The sequence below is a fragment of the Syngnathoides biaculeatus genome, chromosome 13 (genome assembly GCF_019802595.1).
Source record: "Syngnathoides biaculeatus isolate LvHL_M chromosome 13, ASM1980259v1, whole genome shotgun sequence".
Classification (NCBI taxonomy): domain Eukaryota; kingdom Metazoa; phylum Chordata; class Actinopteri; order Syngnathiformes; family Syngnathidae; genus Syngnathoides; species Syngnathoides biaculeatus.
This window is the reverse complement of record NC_084652.1, coordinates 11,236,427-11,263,418: the sequence shown is the minus strand read 5'-3', so window position 1 is coordinate 11,263,418 and position 26,992 is coordinate 11,236,427. Positions and strand designations below refer to the sequence as shown.

At 42.1% G+C, this 26,992-nt stretch overlaps 3 protein-coding genes across 4 annotated transcripts in view; 1 reads left to right on the top strand and 2 right to left on the bottom strand.

The window, feature by feature from the left end:
* Positions 1 to 7,549, bottom strand: part of LOC133510544 (potassium/sodium hyperpolarization-activated cyclic nucleotide-gated channel 2-like) — a 34,093-nt gene extending 26,544 nt beyond the window's left edge. The window contains exons 1-3 of the mRNA XM_061838580.1: positions 6,690 to 7,549; positions 4,295 to 4,718; positions 378 to 539 (exon numbers count right to left, since the gene is read on the bottom strand). Of these exons, the coding sequence (XP_061694564.1) occupies positions 378 to 539; positions 4,295 to 4,718; positions 6,690 to 7,540 (1,437 nt within the window). The 5' untranslated portion in view covers positions 7,541 to 7,549. The remainder of the gene's footprint in view (positions 1 to 377; positions 540 to 4,294; positions 4,719 to 6,689) is intronic.
* sugp1 (SURP and G patch domain containing 1) overlaps positions 1 to 26,583 on the top strand; it is a 61,845-nt gene extending 35,262 nt beyond the window's left edge. Inside the window, exons 2-15 of one of the 2 annotated variants that reach the window (XM_061838582.1) lie at positions 4,516 to 4,649; positions 18,951 to 19,104; positions 19,224 to 19,327; positions 20,490 to 20,723; positions 20,884 to 21,007; positions 21,093 to 21,193; positions 22,465 to 22,588; positions 22,673 to 22,998; positions 23,362 to 23,468; positions 24,043 to 24,220; positions 24,320 to 24,426; positions 25,450 to 25,595; positions 26,136 to 26,265; positions 26,365 to 26,583. In XM_061838582.1, the coding sequence (XP_061694566.1) occupies positions 18,983 to 19,104; positions 19,224 to 19,327; positions 20,490 to 20,723; positions 20,884 to 21,007; positions 21,093 to 21,193; positions 22,465 to 22,588; positions 22,673 to 22,998; positions 23,362 to 23,468; positions 24,043 to 24,220; positions 24,320 to 24,426; positions 25,450 to 25,595; positions 26,136 to 26,265; positions 26,365 to 26,391 (1,830 nt within the window). In that variant the 5' untranslated portion in view covers positions 4,516 to 4,649; positions 18,951 to 18,982 and the 3' untranslated portion in view covers positions 26,392 to 26,583. Of the gene's footprint in view, positions 1 to 4,515; positions 4,650 to 18,207; positions 18,366 to 18,950; positions 19,105 to 19,223; positions 19,328 to 20,489; positions 20,724 to 20,883; positions 21,008 to 21,092; positions 21,194 to 22,464; positions 22,589 to 22,672; positions 22,999 to 23,361; positions 23,469 to 24,042; positions 24,221 to 24,319; positions 24,427 to 25,449; positions 25,596 to 26,135; positions 26,266 to 26,364 lie in introns of those variants that run through there. The other variant, XM_061838581.1, reaches the window with a different exon arrangement.
* LOC133510547 (E3 ubiquitin-protein ligase RNF126-like) lies at positions 8,739 to 17,632 on the bottom strand. The gene is made up of 9 exons (XM_061838583.1): positions 17,349 to 17,632; positions 16,084 to 16,142; positions 15,953 to 16,013; positions 15,633 to 15,874; positions 14,645 to 14,713; positions 14,515 to 14,584; positions 13,249 to 13,342; positions 13,026 to 13,141; positions 8,739 to 11,643 (listed from the first exon to the last, which is right to left on the bottom strand). The coding sequence occupies exons 1-9, from the start codon at positions 17,421 to 17,423 to the stop codon at positions 11,491 to 11,493; spliced, it is 939 nt and encodes a 312-aa protein (XP_061694567.1). The 5' UTR covers positions 17,424 to 17,632; the 3' UTR covers positions 8,739 to 11,490.
* Positions 26,584 to 26,992: the final 409 nt, after the last annotated feature.

Sequence of the window (26,992 nt, the reverse complement as noted above, 5' to 3'; positions counted from 1 at the left end):
AACAACAGGAAGCAGAACTGGAGGTAGCAGAAATGAAGATGTTGAAGTTCTTGATCGGAGTGAGCAGGTTGAGCTCATTAGAGGGACAGCCAAAGTTGGATGTTTTGTAGACAAGTTTAGAGAGAGCAGACTTCGATGGTTTGGACATATCTAGAGGCAAGAGAGTGAGTATGTTGGTAGAAGGGTGCTGAGGATGGAGCTGTCAGGCAAAAGAGCGAGAGGAAGACCAAGAAAAGGTTGATGGATGTTGTGAGGGAGGACATGAGGACTGTGGGTGTTAAGAGAGGAAGATGCACGAGAAAAAATGGAAAAAGATGACACAACCCCTAACGGGACAAGCCGAAAGGAAAAGAAGAAGAAGAAGTTATGTTCCTTACCTCCATTTTGTTGAGGGACACCCAACAGTCAGAGGGGAAGTCCTGCAGCATTGGAACCAGGAACTGGAGGCAGCCGTCCCAGTGACACAGCAGCAGCATCATGCCAATCAGGTTGATGATCCGCATCACAGCACTGGCCAGGTCGTAGGTCATATGGAAGATCTGGAGTGTGGCAGCGACATCACGAAGTTAAGAGAAAAATCCATCCTATTGTACGAATGCTTTTTCCCCCCACTCAGTTATCACCGCAAATACCGTAGCTAACTGTCAACTCCTCGAATTCCAATTTCACACAGACTCTCCTTCAGATTACAGAGAGTTTGATAAATGAGTGGGGATGACAAGCTCCCATCAGTCCCCATCACACAGCAGGGAGCGGGCAAGGCGCATGACATCACTGAGCGCTCTCGAATACGTACGCTTCAGTCCAGTCACACACACACACACTCACGCAAGCCTACGGGTACAGACACACATGCCGTCGTCGACACTGTACGCACACATGATGGACAGGGACCATCAGGATCCTTAACCACTGATAGTCTGTGTCATCTTAGATGTCAATCACGCCATGGATGGCCACTCGTCTTAAATATTGAAAGACTAGATTTGAAAAAGTAACATAGTTGTACCCACACTTCACATTTAAACTTGAAAACACACTTTTTAAGACATTACAAACACATCACGAAAAACAAATTGCAATAATAAGATGTATAGAAGATACAAAACAGTACATATTTTAATTTTTATTTTGTCTATGTACAGTACATGTCGCTTTATGGGATAGGGCTTGCGGGGTTGTGACATCAGTAAATCTGCATGTGAATGTCCGGATGTGAGCTGTGGCTGACAGCAGCTCCTGCATGAATGCATTTTACTGTTCTACCCTCTCGCCCTCTCCTGGCTGGGAGCAGCACATTGTCCACAAAATTTAAGCAAACAATGTGGCAAAAATGTTGGTTCTTTACATTTGATTTATTTATGTCGTTTATACAGCACAATGTTATAGAATTCTATTTTTCTTCCAAAAAAAAAACATAAACAATTATGTTGGGGGGGTCCAAGAAAGGATAATAGTATTTCCATTCCTTTCAATAAAAAAGAACGATCAACTGTGATATAGCAGGGGAACTGCTGTTTTATGATTATTGATATCTAACAAGTGTTCTAAATCAAATTTATCGGGAGAACACTCAACATGCACCTCACGCAAAGGAGGAATCTAAAAATAGGTCAGTTGAACAGAGGAAGAAGTGATACTTTCTGATGAAGAAGAATGGGGATGAGCTCTTGCATGGTGTGTGCTCAACTTCCTAAATGGCGGTTTAACCTTTACAGCATTTGTAGGTCTGTTGTGTTTATTTTTAACTAGAAGAGCAACTCTACTGCATCATATGTGAGCGATGGAGCAGAGCTACAAGGTCCCAAATGAAATAAGTGATGTGACTTCCGAGATGGGGAGGGGAGGTGACACTCACTCAGCCCCTCATCTCCTCGCTCATTCTCCATGTATTCCAAGTACCACATCCCATCATGCATCACAGTGTGTGTGAGTGAGCGTGTGTCTGTGTCTGTGTGTGTCTATCACATCATATCTTTAAAAATCCAATTATCCAAAGGTCAAGTGAGCAGTGGAGGCCAGCCGCACTGCTCAGCACTGCAAAATGCCAACACCACGCTGCCAATAGCGGCGTAAATGCAAAGTCGAAGGATCTCATGACATTGCCGGACCTCCTCTCCTTGGAGTCTGTTCGGAGCGTGCAGCATACAAGTGCACGCTTTGGGGAGTAACGCAAGCTGAGGCCCAAGTCTGTCACGCAACTGCCTTTTTAACCTACTCTGACTGCTTTTAAAACAAATAATTAGTGACGTGCAGCGGAAGGCATTCATGACGCCTTTCGACTTCAAAGTTCTGATTTCAAAACAATTCATTCTTCTAGAATCACTAGGATTCGGGGATGGCCTCAATCCTATCCTAGCTAACTTTGGGAGAGAGGCATAGCACACCCTGAATTGGTCGCCAGCCAATCACAGGGCACAGAGAGACAATCAAGTATTCACACTCACATTCATGGCCAAGAACAAATTTGAGTCTTTATTTAACCTACCGGCAGCACAGTGGATCAGCTGGTAAAGCGTTGGATGGATGGATGGATGGATGGATGGATGGATGGATGGATGGATGGATGGATGGATGGATGGATGGATTTAACCTACCATGCATGTTTTGGGAATGTGGAAGGAAACCGGAGTGCCGGAGAAAAACCATGCAGCCACTTGGAGAGCATAAAAACTCCACACAAGAAAGCCAGAACCCAGATGTGCTAACCAGTCGGCCATCTTGCTGCCCAGTATGATACTCAAATATATATAAATGTACTGTACTGGAAAATCTGCTCCTCTCTCTGCAGTCCAACAAAAAAATATTGGTTCTTCACAGAAGATAAAGAATATATGCCTGTACATTTGTCGCTGCACTGTTTGTGTGTAGCTATCCATTGTTTAATTTATAACAACCCCGCCACATACTGTTAGCCCGTGTTTCTATGGGATTTTCTTGTTGTATCGTAACATTAAAGTAGGGGGGGCTTTGTGTTTAATTGAACAGCAACCTTCACTTGAGAGTGGAAACAACTTGAAGCCTCTTTAAATGTTATCTGGCAAACTGCTGCTTGTTAAGTGATTGAGTCACTTGCTACCATATGGAACTTGTATCTCAACTTTGGCTCGCAGGTCAAAACAAAAAAAAAATCGTTAGTTCAACAGTTCGTTTCTTGAAAAAAAATGTAAGTATTGTCTCTTGTATCGCAACACAGCTGTATTTCAAAATGAAATTTCTACAATGTATAAAACTAAAATTACACTGCAATGGATGAGTATTTAATGCTTAAATGGAGATGGCGGTAGCGGCAGGAAAATGAGTTCGGCACTTCTCAGTTGAACGATATTGTCTGTTCCTTGCACCTCGAGTGTTTTCATTCATTTTCATTTCATTTCTTTGTTTGGTTGTTTTATCCCATTCAGTCAAATCTTGAAAGGGGATTGGGGACTGGCTATTTTTTTTTTCCGCCCATGTCACCTCAGTCAATGTTTGAACTAACGTCTCTTCCATGCTGCTTGTGAGCATTTTCATTTTGTATTCTATTAGCCTAAGAGCATAATGACCTCAGTCATTTCAATTTAGTCACAATTCCATTAACAAAAATACCAAGGCCCTTGCGAAATATGGTGATTTTTCTTTATGTCTTTGTAAATTTTCTGTTACGAAGGTAATACTAAGTGGTTAAATCTAGGCAACTACACTTTTTCTTGGGTGTTATTTCGCAAACAAAAAGTCACTACACTTTTCCTCTGCAGTATCTCTCGGTGGTAGCACCACAAACTTGACTTTTCCGGAATATTTTTAGCTAATCTTGAAATTGTATCAGTTTTGATGCATTTCATTATGGCGATTGTCCCGCATGTAATGGTAGTTGACCTCCCTGTTACTTCTCCACGTTATTCCCATTCTGCCCAGTATGCTCTTTCAGCGCTGCCTTAATTGATTAACTGTGTTTGCAATGATAATAGGCTGCTTAGTACACTGTCTGATGCTGCCTGTGGGACTTCCAGGTCAGACAGTGAGACAAAGGTGGGTGGGCGCAGCGAGGAATGGGGTGGGGTTTGCATGACAACAACAGTAATTAGAATACAAAATTTGTTAAGGCTCAAAACATCCTGCTGACATTATGCAGCTTGCAACATGATGTCGCAAGGTGAGGGCATAATATCCAACCCCAAGGCGCGCAGATTGTTGGGTACAAGCCAAGTAATCTGTGACCTTTTGCTGGTGACGAAATTGGGGGTTTGTTCACCCTATGTGCCAGAAGTTAATCAAATTTTTTTTAATCCTTCAGAAAAAAATGAGAACTTACCTCTTCCCATTGGTGTATGTAGCGTATTAATCTAGAGAGCCTCAACAGCCGCAGAAGGCTCAGGATCTTGGTGAAACGGACGATCCTCAGGGCTCGAGCGGTCTTGTACACTTCAGAATCAATCCCTTTCTCCACTATGAGGAATATGTAATCCACAGGGATGGATGAGATGAAGTCTACTATGAACCACGTTTTTAGGTACTTTTTCTTAATGGTTTCAGGGTCCAAAATGATGTCTGAATTGTCCTCGATGATGATTCCCGTGCGGAAATTGAGCACTAGGTCCATGAGGAAGAAAGTGTCCGAGACCACGTTGAAAATGATCCAGGGCGTGGTGGTCTCCTCTTTGAAGAAGGTGATGCCTACGGGGATGATTATCAGGTTGCCCACCATAAACAGCAGCATTGTGAAATCCCAGTAGAACCTAAAGTGGCCATGAAATGTGCGTATTTGGGGTAGAGCGGGAGGGAAAAGTGGGGTGTGGAAAAAGCATACAAAACCAGTCAGATAAAACCACGCTGTTGCTGCAAAAACACGATTTAGAGATTTTTTTTTTATGTCATCTAATTACAAATAATGTTTGTTAATCTATCTATGCCAGAAGTTTATACTGACTCACAGATCTATTAAACTTCCACATCCCCCATCCATACCTAATCAATATTTCAGTATGTACACTAAACCCCCGTTTACCACAGGGGGATACTTTGCGCAACACCTGCAATATAAGTGAAAATATGTAAATACACAATTTTATATCTAGTTGCCTGCAATACAGTAATAACACAATTATGATAATCAAATTTCATATAATAGAATGTAAACATTTTGTCCACTATAATTCCATGCATAAATTCATTGGAAATTGTATTTTTGATGTAAGGATTTTGGCCACCGGTGAGCAGTGTAATACATACAGGTACTGTATACTGCACGTAGATTTGTAGCTGAAACGGAATTAGACCGTTGCAACTGAATTACAGTAACATTAGTCATTTATCAAAGAGGATAAAGAATATATGCCTGTGAATATTGTTGTATATGTCTTCATGAGTTTTTGCCATTTGTGTTGAAATATTAGGTGCTTAAAGATTCATAACCACTGCAGTATTAATGCCAATTATTATTATCATTAGCCTGTCCACAGTGTGTGTTTTATGTACCTTGGGCGCAGTAAATGTTTTAGCACAATCGCTACAACTTCTACTGTTGTTGGAAATAAGACAAATTATACACAATATCCTAAGAATTGCACAACGGTGGAGTCCACATGGCCACCCATGACTTCCACGCTCGTGGTGAAGTAGTAGGTCCGGGCAGAGGAATGAAATTCAATGAGGTTTGGGCCTCCATCACAGCTGTCTCTGCAGGACAGGTGCAGCGCTGAGTCACCGTCCTGCAACTTATGCAACAATCTACGACTCCTGTGCTCCATCGCAACGGTAATAAGCACCTGGTGATCACGTCCGACTTTGGATATTCACCACGCACGCATTAGCATAACAATGAGAGGAAGGGCAGCTGCGGTTTGACTCTGCGTGGGAGCCGAGGTCTCTCTAAGGTGGCCTGTGGTTCTCAGCTATGTTTAACTCAAGTTTGAGCCCGTAAGTGGTGCAGCGAGTGTTATGTGATACAAATGGGCCAGACGTTAATGGCGAGTTGGAGGGTGGTTCGAGGAGGGGGAGCTGTCCGCTTTTAGCGGAGCTGAAAGCTACACAAAACCAAGACGAGACATTCCCTTACCCACCCCGGTGCGATTCAGCTTCTGGTGGGTCAAGTAGAATCAACCAGACTGATCAAGTTATCGCCCTTTTGTTGTAGGTGTTGCGCTTACATAATGTTTATCGTCATTGCTAGCGTGTGTCGGAGCCCCAGTAAACAACAAGGCATGATCCGGGCTGATATGTCTCCAGCGAGCAGGCTTTTGGCTCAAGGTGACATTCCATTACTGCGAGCATGTGCGCGCGCGCGCGCTCGCACATGTCCTCTGTGTTCCCAGCTTTGTTTTTGGAAGGCATGTACTATAGGATACGAAAGGGCCACTCGATGTGTTAAACGATTGCATTTCGCGGTGGAGCGATGCCCTCTGTGTTGCGGTGCAATGCCAAAGAGTGGCCGCTGTGTTAGCAGGCCATCCCAGACGTGCCATTGTACAAATAGACCACAAGGGTTTTTTTAGTTTACAGAGGCAAGTCTCTGAAAGTCCATTTTGACTGACAACAGGTTGTTTGCGTGGGATTCGTGCAAGGCGGCGTGTGTGCCAAGGAGCGTTTTAATAAGAGGGAGTCGAGGCAGAGGAAATCAGTGGCTGTAGTAAGCATGTGGTTTCCCACTATGAAGTTGTAGAGGACAATGAGGACCCCCACACGCACCGAGGCTCTTACTCGTGTCCTACCTGAAATCACTGTAAGGGTGGATAATCCAATTCCCGGCCGATTTGACTCTCTCCTGCTCTCGCTCCACAGCCTTTTGGCTGCCGTACATGCGTAAGGAGAATTTGTTGACTCCCGGCTGCAGCATACTACTGAACTGCCGCTGCATGAAGCTGGCCTGGCTGCCTCGGGCTTCTGCATCCTCGGCGGCTACAATCGAGGGTCCGTCCTCCGGCTTCTGGAAAGTGACAGAGTTCCTGGGCTGCGGGGTCTGGCCCGGCCCGTGCAGGGACGACGAGGCTTTCCGGCTGGGTGCGTTGGAGAATGACACCTTGGGGTCCTTTTTCTCGGGCACGGGAGTAGCGCCCTCGCCTGCGTGCCCCCCGGCGAGGGACCCGCCTGGCGTGATGGAGCCGTCCATGCTGGCGCTGGTCGAGTTACACGCTCCGCGCTTGGCGCTCCCTCCGTCTTCGGCCCTCGCCGACCCGCCGCCGGTCTGCTTCTCCTGCTTGGAGATGATCGAGCGAAGGCTCCCGGTACCCGAGTCCCTCCTGCATTCTCCGTTTTTGTTGCATTTCATGCTGGAAATGGGAGCGACGCTGTTGCGACCTGCATCACCCGTTGCCGCGTCCGCGGCGTCTCTCACGACGGCCGGTTCCGAGTCCGACGCCTCCGCTCCAGATGCTTTGCTGCTCTGGCCGTGGCGGGCAGCATCGCCCGGATGAGGTCCGCGGGTCTCCGTGGCTCCGGAGGCAGCAGTGGGCCGCGAGGATGCGGGAGCGTCCTCTGCGTGAGCAAGGCAGGGCTCCTTGGTGCTGGAGTGCCTTCTGGAAGCCGAGGACGCGGCTCCCCCTTCTGGCGTAAAGTTTTTCATCCCGGTACTGCCCCCCTCATCCTCCACACAAACCCGAATGCGGTAGGTAACGTGGGTCACTCCACTGGAGGACATTTTCTGCCCCCCCCCCCACCCCCACAATGAACTTTCATAAACAGATACAGAAATGAATAAATGCATACATAAACAAAAATGCGGTTGTGTTATCCAATAAAATATAAAACTGTAGCTTTATAGTTAAAAGGTTTCTGAAATATGACTTAAAATTCAAAATACCTCTTCTGCATATCTTAAAACGGAATTTTCCCCTTCTGACAAAACGTTCATATAAAAATTTCTATATTTAAAAAAACAGAAGAGGGGACTTATACTGTAGGTCTACCCATGCATCACAAGATCCATTTAATGACTGCTGAGTCATGTAGCCCACTTTTCTCCCCTTTCTCTCACTCAACGTTTCTCAAACTTTTTACACCAAGTAAGACCCCCAAAATATTATTTAGCTCTTCAAGTACCATTATAATCACCAACATTGTACTGTAGCAGTCTTTTATTCCCAATAAGAATATTTAATATTTTTTTAGCCAGAGTAACATTATGCACACTTCTAACATAAAAACTGCACTTAAACATAGCAGGGGAATTAAACGGCACTCAATAATTCATTTAAAATGTATTGCACAACAAATTGTGTTGGAAATGTTATATATTTCATATGTATCAAATATTAGTTCGATTAGTTCTACCTTCAATTTTCACAGACTTTGTTCTTCGAGCTCTCCCGGTCATGCTGTTTGTAACACTTGTCCCTAGATGCCATTCATCCATTTTCTTAGCCGCTTATCCTCACAAGGGTGATGCGGAGTGCTGGAGCCTATCCCAGCTGTCAACGGGCAGGAGGCGGGGTACACCTCGAACTGGTTGCCAGCCAATCGCAGGGCACCTTGTCCCGAGATGCTTTATCATTATTTTGTTCTACTGGCTCCATGTGTATAAAACTTTGTACAGCTGGACATAGACAATTGTTTTGTTTTGTCTTTCTCACTTTAATATAACGAAGGGACTTTTAGTCTGGACTTCAGTCAGGGGTGACAATTTAAAAAGACTTGTACTTTTTCCTCTCTTTGCAAAGACATACACGTATAGACACATACTTAGATGTATAAAAACAAACCTTTCTTAAAACTTTCATGAAAATGTATTTATTGTAAAGTTAAATACAACTGAACTTCACAAATGCACAGTGGATTGAAAAACATTTAAGTCGCTGTAACATTTTAAAGGATTTCATCATATAATTTGATAATATTCTCCCATACCACAAAAGCACCCGTTACATACATACCAGCCTTTGCAAATCACAGCTTGGCATGGCCCTAATGACTCAGTTCCCATTACCTGTAGTACTAGTATGATCAAACATACATTATTTGTACCAGCTAGTAGTACTAATATGGAAAAAATGCCTTACTATTGCTACTAGTGGATATGATAGTACTACCACCAGGGTCCAAGAGCCTACTAGTACATGACACGTTCCTACTAGTTGTGCCAAGTAGTGTTGTTACTAGTTTAGAAATGTACTGCTAGGGTGTAACTGCGTATTAATAAGCCAAATCTGGCTAAGCAGTGGAATAAAATGTTAAGAATGTTAAAAACTGTTGACAGTCATTCTTTTAGCGCACTTAATTGTCTTAATTGTGGGGACCCTAACCCATACTGAAGACCTGTGGTCCTTGAGCTGGATATCAAATTAATGTTTAAACTGCTTTCCATTGGTCATGACTTTGTGCAAACTATATCTTCTTGTTTACTTTCACAGCATTTCGAAGATGCCTTTAATTAAGCACTCAAGCCGCATTTGATGTCATTACCTGAATTAGCTTAAGCTCCTCTTTACCAGTTGAATTCATCCAATGGCGCACTCTCCCTTGTTCACCCAAATGTGGGAAATGACCCAAAGCGACACCCGTATAGAATTGTGCATGCATGTATATTGTCTGTTTGAATTCAGTTTTTTTTTGGCAACATTTTTTAGAGGATGTTGACACCTTGTTCTGTATTACAAGGGTGATTTCAATAACAATGTCCCTGCATGTTCCGCTTTGACACATAAAGACTGTTTAGTCCCCTCTAGTGGTCGAATACAGGGAGCACCATTACTGCAGTCAAAGTAATTAACATGACTTGCAGTCTGAGCACTTCAAATTGGGTTTATACGAGACCATATTTAGTGAAAATCCTTATTACAGTGGAAACTTGAGATAAGAAATGTATTCCAAGATCATGCTCATAACTCAAAACGTGTAACTCTAATCATTTTATCCTATTGAAATGAATAGAAATGTCAGTAATCCGTTCCAGACCCCGAAAGAAAAACAACAAAAAATGTTGCAATGTGTAATTTAATGAGGAAAAACTCCGTAATATTGTATTTCTGAAAAAATCTAGTAGGGACAGTATTACATAGAATTAAAAACAGTATTTGTCACATTGCATCAATTGAATGGCAATTGATCTCAATCTGGTGCACCCGCCTTGGCCACCTGAGGGCAGTAAAAGCCAGATGGACGGATGTACTGTTCAATGAGACAATCAGCTCCTTTTCAGATCATCAGTACAACACAATTATTAATTATTCACAGATGATCAACTATATTTGACTGAGTACTGTTATATTGTCTGTGTACTTGTGTTGCTAAGCAGTTTGCATTCAGTCCTTTGCTTGAAGGGTTAGAGCACCGCAACATAGATAGCATTAGAATTAAGATGGCGGACTGAAAGGAAATGTTTATCCTGACAATACTTTTCTATTGGGAGTGCAGCTTGAAGTGTTAGCGAGGTAGCGAGAGCGTTAATGGTGCACCTGAAAGCTGAAGGTAGCTGCAATGACCTAGATACTATATGGCACATTTCACATTCTCGGTAAAGTCATTTGTCAAAATAAAAGGCTTATTTTAAGATGAATAGCATTCTCATTGAGGCTCAGGCCAAAACAAAAAGCTTAACTAGTACAAGTGAAAGGACAATTCATCACAAATGACCTTGAGATTTCAAAATATGGATTTTACTCACCCAAAATAAAGTTACTGGTGATAGTCGATACTATTTACCAGTCTAAAAAGTTGTGAGCCTTTTACTGCATGTAGTCTAACATGTTACTGGAGTTTTAACTGAATGAATCTTGCAAAATGTTTTCTTAATGACTTTATTGTGATTGTAAAAACCTAAAATCACTAAAAATATAATTAATTGACACTTTTGGCTAGTTTCACAGAGGTAAGAAGATTCAATTATTTATTTGTTTTGTTTTACATGCCCTACTAGTGGTGGCATAAGACCAATACATAAAAAGGGTTTGAGCCCCCCACCCCTTTCCTCACTCATTAGTTAAAAATAACTGCATCATAAATTCATCTAATGAACACCAAAATTCCACCACACAGACTGGACCTGTTCAGGAAAAGCACCCTACAAAAATGCTTAAGAGGGGAAAAAAAAAGAAATCAATCGTTCAACTGATGTCTCGTGAAAATACTAAACAGTGCAAAATTAAAAACGGGGAAATGTGCAAATAAATAAATCAGTCAGAAGCATACACGAGCTCTGATTCATATGCTGTACATTGGCTCAGCGTTGTTCCGATAACTTGACGCCTACACATCTGCACCACTACAGGCAACGTTACAAAAAGAGAACGATGACTTTTAAATAGAAAAAACGTGTCCCCAACGTCGCGGCAGAGCCTACTTATACGATTGTTGCAGTTCCGGTGGATCCGTCAGGGCGCTTTGAAGGCGAATGTCCCCAATTACTGCAACAGCAGCGGCAAGACGAAGAGGATCCAGCGGCCAGTCAGCAAAAGTGGAGGAATGATTAGTAATAAGATGTCAACTTACGTCTCCGTAAGAGTAAAGACTAGCAGCTGTGCTTGTGTCCGCCGTGGAGAAGACTCCTTAAGAGCGTGAAGTTTGGGTGATAAGGAGAATCTATGAGTTGCTAGAAGCATTCTCATTGCTTGGCGAGTTGGAAGAGGACGAGGACGAGGAGGAGGGAGAGAAGTTCATCCCTGATAAACCTGGTGGGTTTGTGGCTGTGTTCTGGCCATTCAGACTCTTCCTGCACACGGGGCATGTATCATGCTATGGAGGAAGAGAAGCAAGCCAAACGTCACACGTTATGCAACTGAAAGCAAGCCCATTTTGCTGTACAGTGGACCCCCGCATACTTGTGGCATCCTCTTTTTTTTCCCCCCCTGTGTGTTTCATCTTTTTGGGAGGGGTAACAACTTGCCGACCAGGCCCGGTTCCCATCCCCCACTGTACTAGCTGTCTAATTGCTTTACACAGTTGGGCAAGATAATATTTAGTCAGCGAGCAATTGTGTAGGTCCTTCTTCTACTTTCCCTTCGGCTTGTCCCGTTAGGGGTTGCCACAGCGTGTCATCTTTTTCCAACTAAGGCTATCTCGTGCATCTTTCTCTCTAACACCCACTGTCCTCATGTCCTCCCTCACAACATCCATCAACCTTTTTTTTTGGTCTTCCTCTCACTCTTTTGCCTGGCAGCTCCATCCTCATCCCCCTTCTACCAATATACTCACTCTCTCGCCTCTGGACATGTCCATACCGTCGAAGTCTGCTCTCTCTAACCTTGTCTCCAAAACGTCCAACTTTGGCTGTCCCTCTCATGAGCTCATTTCTAATCCTATCCCACCTGTTCACTCCGAGCGAGAATCTCATCATCTTCATTTCTCCACCCTACTGTTGTTTTGTCAGTGCCACCGTCTCCGTGAGGTGCCTGTAATTTCCTGAGTTGCATCCAAAGAACACCATACCTACTGTGAAGCATGGGGGTGGAAACATCGTGCTTTTGGACTGCGTTTCTGCAAGGGGACCTGGACGACTGATCCGTGTAAAGGAAAGAATGAATAGAAGCAAGTAACGGAAGAATTTTGAGTGAAAACCTCCTTCCATCAACAACGGCATTGAAGATGAAACATAGCTGGGTTTTTTTTTTAAAATGACAATAAAACCAAACACACCATCTGGGCAATGTAGGAGTGGCTTTGCAAGAAGTGTTTGAAGGTCCCGGAGTGGCCTAGCTAGTCTCCAGATCTCCCATAAAAATCTCTGGAGGGAGTTGAAAGTCTGCGTTGTCCAGCGACCGCCCCAAATCATCTAACTTCCTAGTTCATCGCTCTTTTGTTTACATGCTAACTCCTCCCACTAGGTATTCCGCCGAGGAGATAAGGAATATGAGATAGAAATGTTTGGGGAACTCAGACAATCATTCGTCGACGGCGTTACTTCATGCAAACTTCAAGAAAAGATGACGTCACAACAAATGAGAACAGCTAGCTGCTCGCACTTCAAATTGTAACAGTGGCGATGGGTGCTGGCGCTGAAAATGGACCTTTCCGACTTGTCAATCACTCGTACAATAATAGCCAATCAGATCGGTGCATTGTCTTAACCCCTGGCATTACACGCCCCATGGAGTATCCAGTAAATAAAAGTGCAGTACCTGCTCAAGCCAGGGGACTATGCAGTCGTTGTGAAACAAATGATTACACGGCAGCTGTCTGACGCTTTCCTCGACGCCGTAATCTTCTTTGCACACGGGACACTCTAAACCTGCGCCTGCACAAATAAAACAACAACAACTCATTATATTTGGGAGAGGTTTCAGCACAACTATGCACTACCGAAAAATTGTGTGCCATATTTTAAAAGGTTTTAAAACTTACCCACATGTTCTTCTGTGATGGAGACTGTGGGTAAACTTTTTATCCTCTCTCTATCTGCTGGAGGGGGACCCGTGTTTTCAAACTGGTTGAGTAGCTACAAGCGAGACAGGCCAGAATTGAAATTAAGCAGCCATACTTGTAGCACTTCATCATATGTGCTTCTACTTATGAGTTTAATTTAAATGACCGCACACTAAACTCAAATCATCTTTCCCCATTGAAATGTATGGAAATGCCACAAATCCATTCCAGCACCACACAAAAAAACACCAGCAAAAATGTTTTTAGCGTCTTTTTTGTTTGTTAGAAAAATATCACGCCACAGGATTGTACTTTCCAAAAACACAGAGCAGTAACATTATTAAGTAGAATGTAAATAATTACCGGGAGTCCATTTTTAATGCCCAATTCCATTGATATTGTGCTCCTTCTGGTAAGCGCGCTTGGCCTGCCAGGGTGCAGTATAATTCATATTACATAAAGAGTTTCACAACCAAGGGACTCAGTACGCTGCAGGAATATTAGTTGTATTTCAGAGATGATAAAGAATATACTCTATGCCTGCATGTAATGTTATATTGTCGGTAGGCTTGTATTGCTGCCCCATTTGTATTCATTTATCCATTAGTGAAACGATTATCACTACCGCAGCATCAACGCTAGTTTTGCTAGCCCTGGGTGGCATTTTGCATTGTGTGTTAGCATTAAAATATCAGAATTTTGTAAATTATATGGATTGGTTGAATACAGAACGTGTGGTTCTCTTTATGTTTAACCCTCAACTGGGAATGGCAATATTTTTGAACTTGACCTCTTTTTGGAAGAATTGTTCGCTTTCTTCTACTTGCTAAGAGGTTCGCTGCCACCATTTAGCACTCATAACTCAAATTTTACTCACAAATCAACTAAGAAAAAGAAAATAAATCTGCCAAGTGATGGTCACAACTTGTTAGTCAGGTCACTCTTAAGTCAAGATACCACTTTTTCCCCCAAATATTACCCCAGTAAATCTGTTCCCCAATTAGTTGCCAGGTCCGTGATAAACAAATGCCTCCATCAAACAGGTGTCATTAGTGTCAAGAAAACAAGTTTAATTATTTTATTTCATGGATGCTATTTTTCCTACAGTAAAATTAAAAACTAATGAGCACATTTCATATTTACTGCTAACTCCCTTGTTAACCAAAACAGCAGGACCCACTGACACAAATATGCTCCCCGATCGAGACTTACTAATGAACATAGAGCGAAAGATGCTTGTAATACCTGTGTTATGATGGCATCCAGTCCATTGGCTCCCCACGCATAGTCCATTGGGTTGGAATGAAGTACACCCCTGCAAAAGTTAGTAACCAGTTAATAAAAATAAAAAAAGAAGGGAAAAGTAGTCACTCACCATGGTCCCATTCCAAGATTTGGCATGGCTGTTGGTGCTATGATCCCATTAACAAGCTGCTGGATAATCCTGTTTTAAAAAAAATTAAAAATTTAAATATACAAACTTGAGGGTGACATTTACCTTGTAGCAAAAATATTGTTTACATGAGCACTTATTGTTAACTACAACTAAAATATCATCACATTGTCGTTATCATTGTTGTACAGTCACATAATTGTGTCACAACAACTAATGATTAATTGACAACTACTCGGTTATCAAATATATTGACAACTATTTGGAGAATCAATTAATAATCACATAGAGAGTATGTTTAACTTATAATTGTCCAAATCCTTGGAACCTTCAGCCTCTTTACAGGAAATATTTGGTGATTTTTTTTTCAACAAACGAATACTCAATATTTTGGCCTTTTTTCTCACGTTATGGACCAAACTAGTAATTGAATCATAATAAATGTCTGAATTCCATGGACTATCAATTTGAAAGAATGTCTCTATTTTTTAATAAAACAATGATCATTAAAAAATATTTTCATCCGATCCAGCAATTAATTGAAAATAACAATCAACAGATTAATCCAGCCATCCATTTTGTTAACTAGGGTCGTGGGAGTGCCGGTGCCTATCCGAGCTCTCTTGGTGCGAGCCGTGGGGTACACCTTGAACTGGTTGCCAACCAGTCGCAGGATACGTATAAACAAACAACCATTCGCACCAACGGGCAATTTAGAGTCCTCAATCAACCTACCACGCATATTTTTGCGATGTGGGAGGAAACTGGAGTATCCAGAGAAAACCCACACAAGCAGAGCGAGAACACGCAAAGTCCACACAGGCGAGCTGGAATTTGAACTCCGGTCCTCAAAACTGTGAGGCAGATGTGCTAACCAGTATTCCACCGTTCCTCCGTGACATATTAATGGATTATCAAAATAATTGTTAGCTGCAGGCATGCACAGTAGACTTGAATAATAATCATTCACCCCTCTAAGGTGGGAACTCCTTCATGGCGTGTACCCTGCCGCTGAGCCGCATGTCGACCCCGCGGTTGCTGCGCACCGTATCGTTGCTGCGAAGCCATTTCTTGTTCCCGCTGGATTTCAGCCTCTCTGTTATCTTCTGTGGGAAGCCACGTTCGGAGTTCAAAGTTTTCATTGAAAATCCCCAGAGTGAATGGACTGTACCCAGAAGGGAAGGTGAACAAGTGCTGGTGATTTGTGGTCGGCTGGAAAGTAGAGAAATCGGACCGTGTCACCTGAGGGTTGAAGCGCGCAAAATTCCCAAACTGATGGCTTCAACTGACCTGAACGGGCGTCTGCGTTGGATCAGTTGTGGAGGATGTAGAAGGGGAGCTATCGTCGCTTCTGTATGAAAAGACCGAAACGCATTAAATACTCCTACAGAGCGACGCCATTTCAGGATTTTGCCTCATACCTTCTGTCATCTGGCAATTCCTCAATAAATCCAGAATCACAGCGTGGACAGGTGAAGTCCTTTAGATATTAACACAAATATGAATGGCACATTAATAAAATACTCCTAATAATGCTAAAATACTATAAAAAGGCCACTAAGGGATCAGAACGTTGCAGAAGAATATTTAGAAGAATATATATACATTTACAACTAGTTGTTTCAAAAAACTCAAGGGTGACATTTACCTTGTAGCAAAAATAATGTCTACATGAGCACTTATAGTTAAGTACAACCAAACTGCTCGCCTCTTAACTGGAATACATAACAGGAAGCACATAGTTTCTATTCTGGCCTCCGATGCTCTTTAGAATTTAATATTCTTTTGTTTGTTTACAAATCACTTGATGGTAGTGCCCTGCTGGACTGCTCTGAGGTGTCTCACTTTTAACATAATCAAGACAGAGTATATGAAATATGAACTCTAAAATAGCTGAAAGTGATCCATGCTTGATCCATGATTCTTGAAAACCGCCAAAACAGCAGCCTCTAATACATGATGCCGGGGGCACACCTTTTTGTTTTCTTATAAGTACGGTACGCAGAAAATGTCAGTAATGATTGACAGAAAACAAACATAAGAAAATCTAACACACTACTAATAATACAATCCCGACAACAGTTGTTGAACAGTCAACATAGGAGATCAAACATACATGTACTGTTATTTTAGTGACACAGATGAAACCATGATAACAACTATGTGGGAAAATGTATTTATGAAATTTCATTGTTGTTTTAACAGTGTCATTGTATTCCTTGCTCAATACGTTTGTTCGTGTTGCGTCCCTTGGGTCCATTTAAGATTTTCAGGTCAGATTAAGACAAATAACACTACTAATAACAGTCGATTCCATTCCAACAAATACTACAGAGTATTACATACAGGACGCTTTATTCCTCGCATGGGAATTGAACGATGGTAACCTTTTGGGCCATACATAGGCCGTCACAGTTCAGTGGTAAGAGCCACAAATGTATCCCTATAAAAGACTGGCATATTTGTTTGGTTTTTTTTTAGGCGATTTTAATGTGAACGTATTGATTTACCAAGTTGATCAACTACAACTGCAGACTTGCCAGTTAACGAGCGGGGGTGATCGATCAGTCGCGACGTAACTAGCTGTTCCACCACACCACCCCAACCCGAACCTCACCATCTGACCATTCGTCAAGTCAACACATAACTACTGCGTTCTTTTGTTGTTGTTGTGTTTTTGCCTTACCGGTAAACGCGGGCTTATCTCTGCTGAACACCGGTGGCAGAAAAACCGGCAGGACGGTAGGGAAGCCTCAGCCATTTCTCCGCCGGGGTGAACGAACAGCCGAGCAGGCGTTTAGCAAACGATCGCGAGAACGGGCTCGCGAACGTAACTGCGCGGACTTGACCTTTTGACAGGCGAAGAATTAGCGAGGAAGACGAGCGCTAAAGAACCAACTAGCGCACGTACTGCCATTTACTATGAAAACTGACGACATGGCGCAATGCATTCTGGGATTGATAGCAAAATAGCCAGTGGCGTCGGCGATAAAACGTAAGAGGGAAGCACACATCCGGTTCCCAAAATAATACTTCGCATCTTCATGTCAAATTTAGTCAAATGTAAAAAAAAAAAAAGACGGAATCTCAGGCGGCAAGTAACAGGAATATTTTTTAAACAAATAATAATAATAATAATAATAATAGAGGAACTCGTCCACTCACCAGGACATCATAAATAATTTCCAAAATGATTTTCTATTGTCCACTACTGAGCCATCTTGTACAATATCTCAATTGCAGCCAGTGTAGTTATGTTCATACTTTTAAAACGCGTATAATTTAATTGTAAATCAATTTCGTAGACTACTGTAATTCAGCTAAAATTCCCAATTCATATATGTATATATATTATAGCTACATCAAGATAGCATGATTTCCTTAAATAATTTTCGTTGTCAATTGTCATCCGAACAGATTTATCACATATTTCTTAAAATCAGGTATTGTGTTTGTTAAACCTTAAAACGCGTACCTGGCAAAGGTAAATAGACGTGGTACCGTTAGTGTTTTTATTCCGGTAATAAAAATCACACCGGAAGTAGTTCTCTTGTTTACGATTGGGAGCTTCATTCACTTCACTCCAAAATTCGCAAGCAAAGTAATCTCAGTAGTCTTGCCACAACATTGGCCTATTGTCTATATACGTCGTTTGCAAAATTCAATTATTTTCCTGCCACGAAAATGGAATCCCGTGATGCAGGTACATTCCTTCTGTTGTCATGAAATATCGCATGTTTTACTGCAGTTCCAGGGAATCGTTCGTGTTAGCCTTTCGGCGTCAGCTAACATCATGTAGCCGAAAGCAACTACATTATTGGCCAATGTAACTAGCATGCTACCAGCTATAGCGGGCTAGCGTAATTGTTAGCCCCGTTATCGTTTGTAATTTATGAAGTGAAGGAGAGCCTCGAGGTTCAGCAACCAAAAGGGTTTACATCGCAATTTGCTTCCGAATCCGCGATGTAATCGAAAGATTACGATTGCCTTAAACTAACAACATTGCACAATGTCTATGATATGTAGTTATACATTTACTACTTCATTTACTAATTTAACAGTATGAGTCCTAAGTGTATGATCTTGTAAAACTTGAAAAATGTCTTTGTCTTTTGTCTTTTTTTATTATTTACACTTGCAAGCCACCGTAGAATCCCTACCTTTGGTGATGTGCTGACTAGTTTGTCCAGTTATTCAACTGAAAAAATACTGCCTGACGAAACAAAGTATTTGGAAATTCTGTAAATGATTAACAATCCCGCTTCTCTCTCCTCTGATGTTCCTTTAGGGAAGAAAAACAAGGATCTACAGAAACACAAGATGAACATGAATATTATCCGCCAAGAGCAACTGATAGCTGAGAAAAAGAAGGAAATTGAGGCCAAATTGGCAGAGCAAGGAAAGATTAACGCACAAACTCCAAACAAATGTCTCCCTTCCAGGTAAATAGTTGACATTCTCATCTAATATTCCTGCAATGATTATGCTTTTCACTTATATCAAGGTGAAGTGTTACATGTCTGTTCCATTGTACTGAGTTCCTGTCCTGTGATCCCTCTAGTTCTCCCCCTGCGCAAGGACCCTCCTCCAACAAGTTTTTAAACGATGGCAGCTTCTTACAGCAGTTCATGATGATGCAGAAGCAGAAACCTAACAATGTTTCTGGTAAGTACCGCAAGCTGTAAAGTATTCCGATATAAATGTTTTCAGTTGATGATTTTGGGTTGATTGATTTTTGTTATTCGTATAATTAATAAGGTTATAATAAATATCAGCTTTTTTTCCATGTAACACGCTAACACCTTATGTTATGCATTAAACATCCATCCATCCATTTTCTTTGCCGCTTATGCTCACGAGGGTCGTGGGGAGTGCTGGAGCCTATCCCAGCTGTCAACAGGCAGGAGGCGGGATACACCCCAAACTGGTTGTCAGCCAATTGCCGGGCACATCGAGACGCACTCACAATCACACTGACGAGGCAATTTAGAGTGTCCAGTTTTGTTGCACATTTTTGGGATGTGCGAGGAAACCAGAGTGCCCGCAGAAAATCCACAGAGGCAGAGGGAGAACATGCAAACTCCACACAGGCGGGGCCAGGATTGAACCCGGGTCCTCAGAACTGTGAGGCCAACGCGTTACCAGCTGATCCACCGTGCCGCCTATGCATTAAACATCCATCCATCAATCCATCTTCTTAGCCATTTATCCTCACAAGGGTCGCGGGGGTGCTGGAGTCTATCCCAGATGTCAACAGGCAGGAGGCAGGGTACACCCTGAACTGGTTGCCAGCCGATCGCAGGGCACATGGAGACAACCAGCCACGCTCACAATCACACCTAGGGGCAATTTAGAGCATCCAATTAATGTTGCATGTTTTTGGGATGTGGGAGGAAACCGGAGTGCCCGGAGGAAACCCACGCGGGCACGGGGAGAACATGCAAACTCCACACAGGCGGGGCAGGGATCGAACCCGGGTCCTCAGAACTGTGAGGCCAACGCTTTCCATCTGAGTCACCGTGGCGCCCCGTTTTGTAGAATATGTGCAATAGAATTAGTTAAACATCATTTATATTAAGTTGGCTATAGGTGACATTATTGCTATCCAAACATTTTCCTGTTGATTTTAATGGATGGTGACATTTTAATTATGTAAAATCACTTTTTTATCCGATTACGAGATTAGTCAAGGGAATAATCAGGATGATAATAATGAGTTCTAAAAATATTTGATAGCTGCAGGCCTACTGCTCAGCCAAAAACTGTTGCTGTGCTTTTTTTTTTTTGGTTCAATTAATTTCCATTTTGCGTTTCATGTTTTCTCTAGGTTCCTCCAGTGACGCCAAAAGTCCATCATTATCGTCAGGAGGAAACGCGTCGCAAAAAAAAAACATATTCGTCGGCAAGCGGCCTGGCGTGGGCAGCATGCTGAGCCAGTTTAAGAGCTATTCACAGTCGAAGAAGAGTCCAGTCCTCAGCCAGAGGCCAAGTGTGTTTTGTTCCCCGGATGACGAGGATGAGGAAGAAGAGATTGATTTGACAGAACTCTTAAATATGAAAGGTAAATGAAGACCTCTTGTGTTTTTCAGTGTAGCCCTGGACAACAAAATGGCTTGGACATTTCTGTTCATCCCCCGTCTGCTCCGAGGGCACACTTGGATTACGACTGACATTTTGTCACAGGTGACCTAAGAGTAAATGTACTGATAGCCTGCTTAAAGTTTCTCCCCCAGAGGACCCAGACACCAGGCTCATTATCAACAAGATGGCCTCTTTTGTGGCAGAGGGGGGACCCGAGTTGGAGAGGAGGGCCAAGGAGGACTACAAGGACGATCCTGTTTTCTCGTAAGTTCCGAGGGACAACTTTGCTCCTCTAGGTTTATTGAACTCGTGAAATATTGTAATCCCCCTGCGTTTTCAATCTTTTTAGATTTTTGTATAATAGAAACAGTATGGAGCATCTCTACTACAAAAAGAAAGTTGCGGAATTGCGAAGGAATGCTCCAACGCCTGAGAGCACGTCCATTAATGGTAAGGTGATATCTTCGCTCAGCCGTGATTTCTCATTATTAGAAACTCAAATATATACACTAGGAAGGGGTAAAATCATATTCATAAGTTTGGTCTTGAAGGTCTACATTATCATACACAATGCTCTTCATTACACTGCCTTGACTTTTTTTTTTGAGTTACCGGCTGTTGCTCATCAGATCTGTGCGTGTGTGTTGTTTTGAGTTGCAAGCAAAAATTTGACTTACAAGTGCCAAATATTGGGAGCAAATTTGACAATAATAAGATTTTAAGAGCAATTACAAAAAAAAAATGCTTTATGATGTTTGAGCTCTAAGCCGATTCCCTGTTACAGTTCAAACGTAAGATAGTCACTATGTATTCAACGAACAACAAATAATGTAACCATTAATTCCAACACACAATGCAAAATGCCATAGGGGGGCTAACAAAACTACCTTTGTCAATGTAGCAGTAGTTATAACCCTATAAACAACAGCGAATTTGAACATTAAAAGTGTAATAACATGTATAGAGACAACGTAACAATACTCACACACACACACACATTCCTTCATTTTCTGTACAGCTTATCCTCACCAGGGCCGCAACTGGTCGCCAGCCAATCTCTATATATATTATTTGTCCTTTATTAAAAGTGACAACTATTACTGCATCTTAATGAATTAGTCAGTAAAACTTTTCTTCCTGTATTTTAAATATTTGGATCACACTGGCCCCACATACACCGGAAAGAGTAACACAATGCCCATTGAATGATCAGGAGGCACAAACATTATTTGTTAAAAAGAGAAAAATGAGACAGACGTATTCAAGAAAAGATTGTTTTGATTCATTTTTTTATCTTAGTGGTTGTTATCTTAGTACCTCCCCAGAATCGAATACTCAATTTTTAACGTTATACATCATTCCCATCAATCCGAAATAGCCTACGGACAGACAATCTCAACATTTTAACATTCCCCGCCCTTCCTTCATTTTGTTTAATGAAGCATATTTGTGTTTATTTTTTTCTTTCAACTATAATGTAATTTTAGACACGAAAAGCATTTCCAGGTATAAATCTCACAAATTGTAGGTTAATATAAGGTATTCGTTGTCATTGAAACAAAAGTGCTTCAACAACTCACCAGTGCTGTCCTCGTTGCTCCTCCTTCCTCTTTTTTTTTTATCCCCCATTAGCTCTAGACTGGTGTGATGTATGATGCCAGTTGAGTATGGTACAGTAGTTGCGTGTCATTTGAGCCCCAGTACTGATAGACTGCTTAAAGTCTCCCCCTCAGTGGATGCGGAAACCCAGGAAGTGGCCGAGCAGCTGGCCAAGTTTGTGGCTGAGGGTGGCCCAGAGGTGGAAAGCATCGCTATCGAGCGTAACCGCAACAACCCTACTTTCAGGTCTGTTTCTTTCAAATCCACATTTACATGAACCCGCTTGATGTTTATTTGTCTTTAACCAGGGATGTCATTTAATCCCTCCAGTTTTTTATTTAATCACCAACACCCAGCCAACCGTTACTACAAAGACAAGCTACGAGAGTATCGTGCCGCCGCTTCCCGGAGTTCTTCACCTCCAACACCGGAGCCCAGGACGGAGCTGCAGAGACCAGCTCCCGTACCACAACCGCAGATGTCATTCTCCCCGGCATTTCAGTCACACGGTCAGGTGGACGATACACCACCACCCGTCAAACGCAAGAGGAAGAGTAGATGGGGGTCTGAAAATGACAAAGTGGAGCTTCCCATTCCTTCGATTGTCATCCCCGAAGATATTAATGTAACAGATCCAAATGTGCCATCACTCTCTGGTACTTTACATGCATGTTCAGTATATAGCACAAACACTTATAAATATGGTAGATCTTGGGTTTTTGTGATTTATCTGTTACAAAAGATGTAAAACCGAATTGTAAAAAAAACTGTAGCAAAATCTTCCCTAAGAAATAATGCAGATCCTGTTCATTTGCTCCAAATATGCAGAATTACTAGGAAAATACGTATTATAGAGAATAACTATACTCATACAGAAAAGTATGTGTTCAATTTCATTTACGTGTTTTTAAAAAATTAAAAGCTTTAACTGTTTAAAGCCCGTCAGAGAAGTCAGACGATTATGGATGAGTCTGAAGTGTATCCTTGTATTTAATGTAGTTGTGTCTCGTCTATTTTAGCTCACGATCTTCAAGGTCTTGGTTATAAGAAGGGGAAGCCTGCTGGTCTGGTTGGTGTCACTGAACTGTCAGAAGACCAGAAGAAGCAGCTCAAAGAGCAACAAGAGGTACTTAGTTTTTCATACACACGAGTTGAGCAGGGGGGAAACACTTTTAACTCCCAACTCCGCAAAGACATCACTCCTGTTGTCCATCCAATGCATTTAAATACTATTACCATAATTTCCGACCTATAAGCTGCAACTTTTTTCACACGCTTTCAACCCTGCGGCTTATGCGATGATGTGGCTAATTTGTGCATTTTTTTTCTAACGGCCGCAAGGGGGCACTCGAGCGGAAAAGGTAAGAATGAGACTGGTGGAATATATCCGCCGAGGAAGTGACTTTTACCGGTCCGGCCCTGTTAGTGCTGCGCTAGTGTGTTACTGCCATGTGTCAGTGAATTTTACCAGTATATATTTTTTTAATCGGCCCTGCTAGCGTTAAACTCTGTGTACCGTCATTCTTTGTAAATATCTCGTGTTTCAATGTGGGCACTTGCGGATTTTACACGGCTGCGGCCTATGTATGTACCAAATGGTATTTCCTTTACAAATCTCCCGGGTGAGGCTTATAACCATGTGTGCTCCGTAGGCCGGGAATTACGGTAATTGTTTTTTTTTTTCCCTCCACACATTGTAGATGCAAGAGATGTTTGACATGATCATGAAGCACAAGCGGGCGATGGCCGAGATGCAGGTAATGTGGGAAAAGGCCATCAAAGACCATCAGCACGAGTACGACAGTGACGAAGAGGTGGACCAGGAGGCCGGCACCTGGGAGCATCGGCTCCGAAAAATGGAAATGGAGAAGACACGAGGTCAGGATGACAGTAATTAGGAGGCATTTTGAAAACTAGCATTTAATTTATGTAACGTTATGAATCATATCAATTCGTATGCTGTTGTGATTTCCTCAGAGTGGGCAGAATCTCTGACAGACATGGGCAAAGGGAAACACTTCATAGGAGACTTCCTGCCCCCTGAGGAGCTCGAGAAGTTTATGGAGACTTTTAAAGCACTCAAGGTCAACTTTTGTTGGAATCGTCTTTGGATAAACGAGGAAGAATGTTGCCGTTTTTAAACTTTCTACGTTGCTGACAGTAACTAGGCACAGCTACGCCTCGAAAAAATATTTTAGAATTTGAATTCCACTGCAACATATCCTTAGAGGTATTATTTCATATCGGCAGCAGTGGGATAATGGTTACTTGCAGGGTTGAAATTATTTCTTTTATAATTTGCTTGCAAAAATTAAGTGGAAGCCAAATCTCCATCTCGAAGCATTGCAATTTTCCACGGTTGCTAATGTTACTGCAGACTCGTGGACCACTCCATGCAGTGATAACTTAGCACAATGGCAGCGAGTCGGGGAAAGCCTGCATATAAAACAGACCGTGTGAGTGTACTTCTGTGTGTGTGTGTGTGTGTGTGTGTGTGTGTGTGTGTTGTGTGTGTGTGTGTGTGTGTGTTTTTGTGTGCATGATTATGTTTCATAAAACCAGTTAATATCTTTATGTTCTATTGTTTTTTTTTTTTACAAATAGATTTTGCAATACAGTGGTGCCTCGGTTCTTGACCACAATCCGTTCCAGAAAACGGTTCCAGAAGTGATTTGTTCGAAAACCGAATCCTTGTTTCCCATTCCAATGAATGGAAAAATAATGTGTTCCAAGCCTAAAAAAAAAAAAGGGTTTTTAAAGCATTATGTTATTTCCAGGTATTTTTGGCAGAGTGGGAATTCACAACAAATCGCGTCGTGGGTCAGCTGGTCTGGCCGCGGGCAATATGTTATTTCTGGGTTTTGTCGGAGGCGTTCGAGTACCGATTTTCGTTCGAAAACAAGTAAAAAAATCTTGAAATTTTCGTTCGAAAACCGATTTGTTCGAAAACGGGGACGTTCGAGAAACGACGCTTTACTGTATACCATATAACGATTGTTAAATTCACTTGTCTTTTGTCAACGCTTCTTCTCGTTTGTTCTTTTTGTCTTTTATGTGAGGACAAAAAGCAACAATGGCATTCATGCACAACTTCTACACACTTGCAGGAAGGGAGGGATCCAGATTACTCTGAATACAAAGAGTTTAAATTGACAGTGGAGAATCTCGGTTTCCGTATGCTGATGAAGATGGGCTGGAAGGAAGGGGAAGGCCTCGGCAGTGAGGGACAGGGTATCAAGGCCCCTGTCAACAAGTGCGTATTCTTCTGTAGAGTCGTGTGTGCTTTTATCTCACCCATTTGATTAGTTATATCAGGTTACATCAGCCTGTCATGCAGTGCAGAAACCCAAGTATTGATTGTCACAGTCCATTTTATTAGGTACAGTGAATTCATTGAGTGTGTGTGTGGAACAGTTTGACACTAGTTACGTAGTGGGAAAACCTTCCTGTGACAAAGAAAAATTGCAAGATACTTGGTTGGATAGAGTGATTGTTTACGCATGTTTATTTTCCCGCCAAACTCATTCCTTTTTATGGCCAAGAATAGGATAAACATCATCTTGCGATACAGTGTCTCTGCTAAATAAAGTTGATTTCCTTTGGGGATTTTAAAATACCCCAAAAAAAGAACTACTTTTCATGTTGTAGTAAACAGGGCAAGGCACTGGCTTTAGTGAAGCGTTACTTTTTTTTTTAATCTCTTACTGGTGTTTATAAAGACACTTCTGACATTATCTAATCCTTCCTCGGCTCTGAGAAACAGACTTTAAAGTGCCTTTGTGATCCTTTGCAGGGGAACTACGGCAACGAACGGAGCAGGGTTCGGTGTCGAGCGTCCAGCTGAGCTGGCAAAAAGCGATGATGAGTATGACGCTTTTAGAAAGAGGATGATGCTTGCCTACCGTTTTAGGCCGAATCCACTGGTAACCTAATGTCTTCTTTCTATACTGTAACACCATGAATGTGTACCAATGTCTGTAGGTACTCATCTCTGAATGTAATCAAATGTTTTGTTTTCACAGAATAATCCACGGAGACCCTATTACTGACAGAAGACAGCTTCTTACGGACAAGGGGGGTGGGGGGGCTGCCATTCAGATCACTTGTAAAATATTATTTTATTGCACAATTGAAATAATAATTCTTAGGTTTGTGTCATGTTTGGATATCCCAACTACTTCTGTATCACAATGAAATTACTGTTTCACCAAAAATAATTAAAAACCTACAGTACATACATATCTGTGTCTCGTTTCCCACATTTATTTCATGTTCGGTGACACTGCAGTTTCAAAGGCTTGCTTTTATTTCCTCATTTTTGGCTGCTTGAATATTTTTTTTTTTTCAGTAAAACCATACTACAATCTGCAGGAGTCTGAGATGCCTGATATCATATGTGTACTTTTATTAAGTAAGGACTAAGGTGTTTTGTTTGTCCAGGCGTTTACACGCGTATGTAAATTATTATCAACAAGATTAATGTCCCTGGTTCTGAACAGGAGGGGCGGCTGTTTGGAGGAGCCTCGTGGTGAGGAAGGTGACAGATTAAAGTGAAATCAGACCTTTACGATGCCATTCTCAAGGGGGGTTACTCGGGATAATTATAACTCTTGAAACCCCGAGCCAAGCAAAAGTGACTCTTGAATCGGC

Bases quoted from the DNA above. Each gene is read 5' to 3' on its own strand.
- LOC133510547 (XM_061838583.1), bottom strand. From the start codon at position 17,423: ATGGCTGAGGCTTCCCTACCGTCCTGCCGGTTTTTCTGCCACCGGTGT. The intron at 15,875-15,952 runs GTCAGTTGAAGC...TCTACTTTCCAG, and splicing joins CAACGCAGACGCCCGTTCAG to CCGACCACAAATCACCAGCA. The intron at 13,142-13,248 runs GTAAGTTTTAAA...TTATTTGTGCAG, and splicing joins CATCACAGAAGAACATGTGG to GCGCAGGTTTAGAGTGTCCC.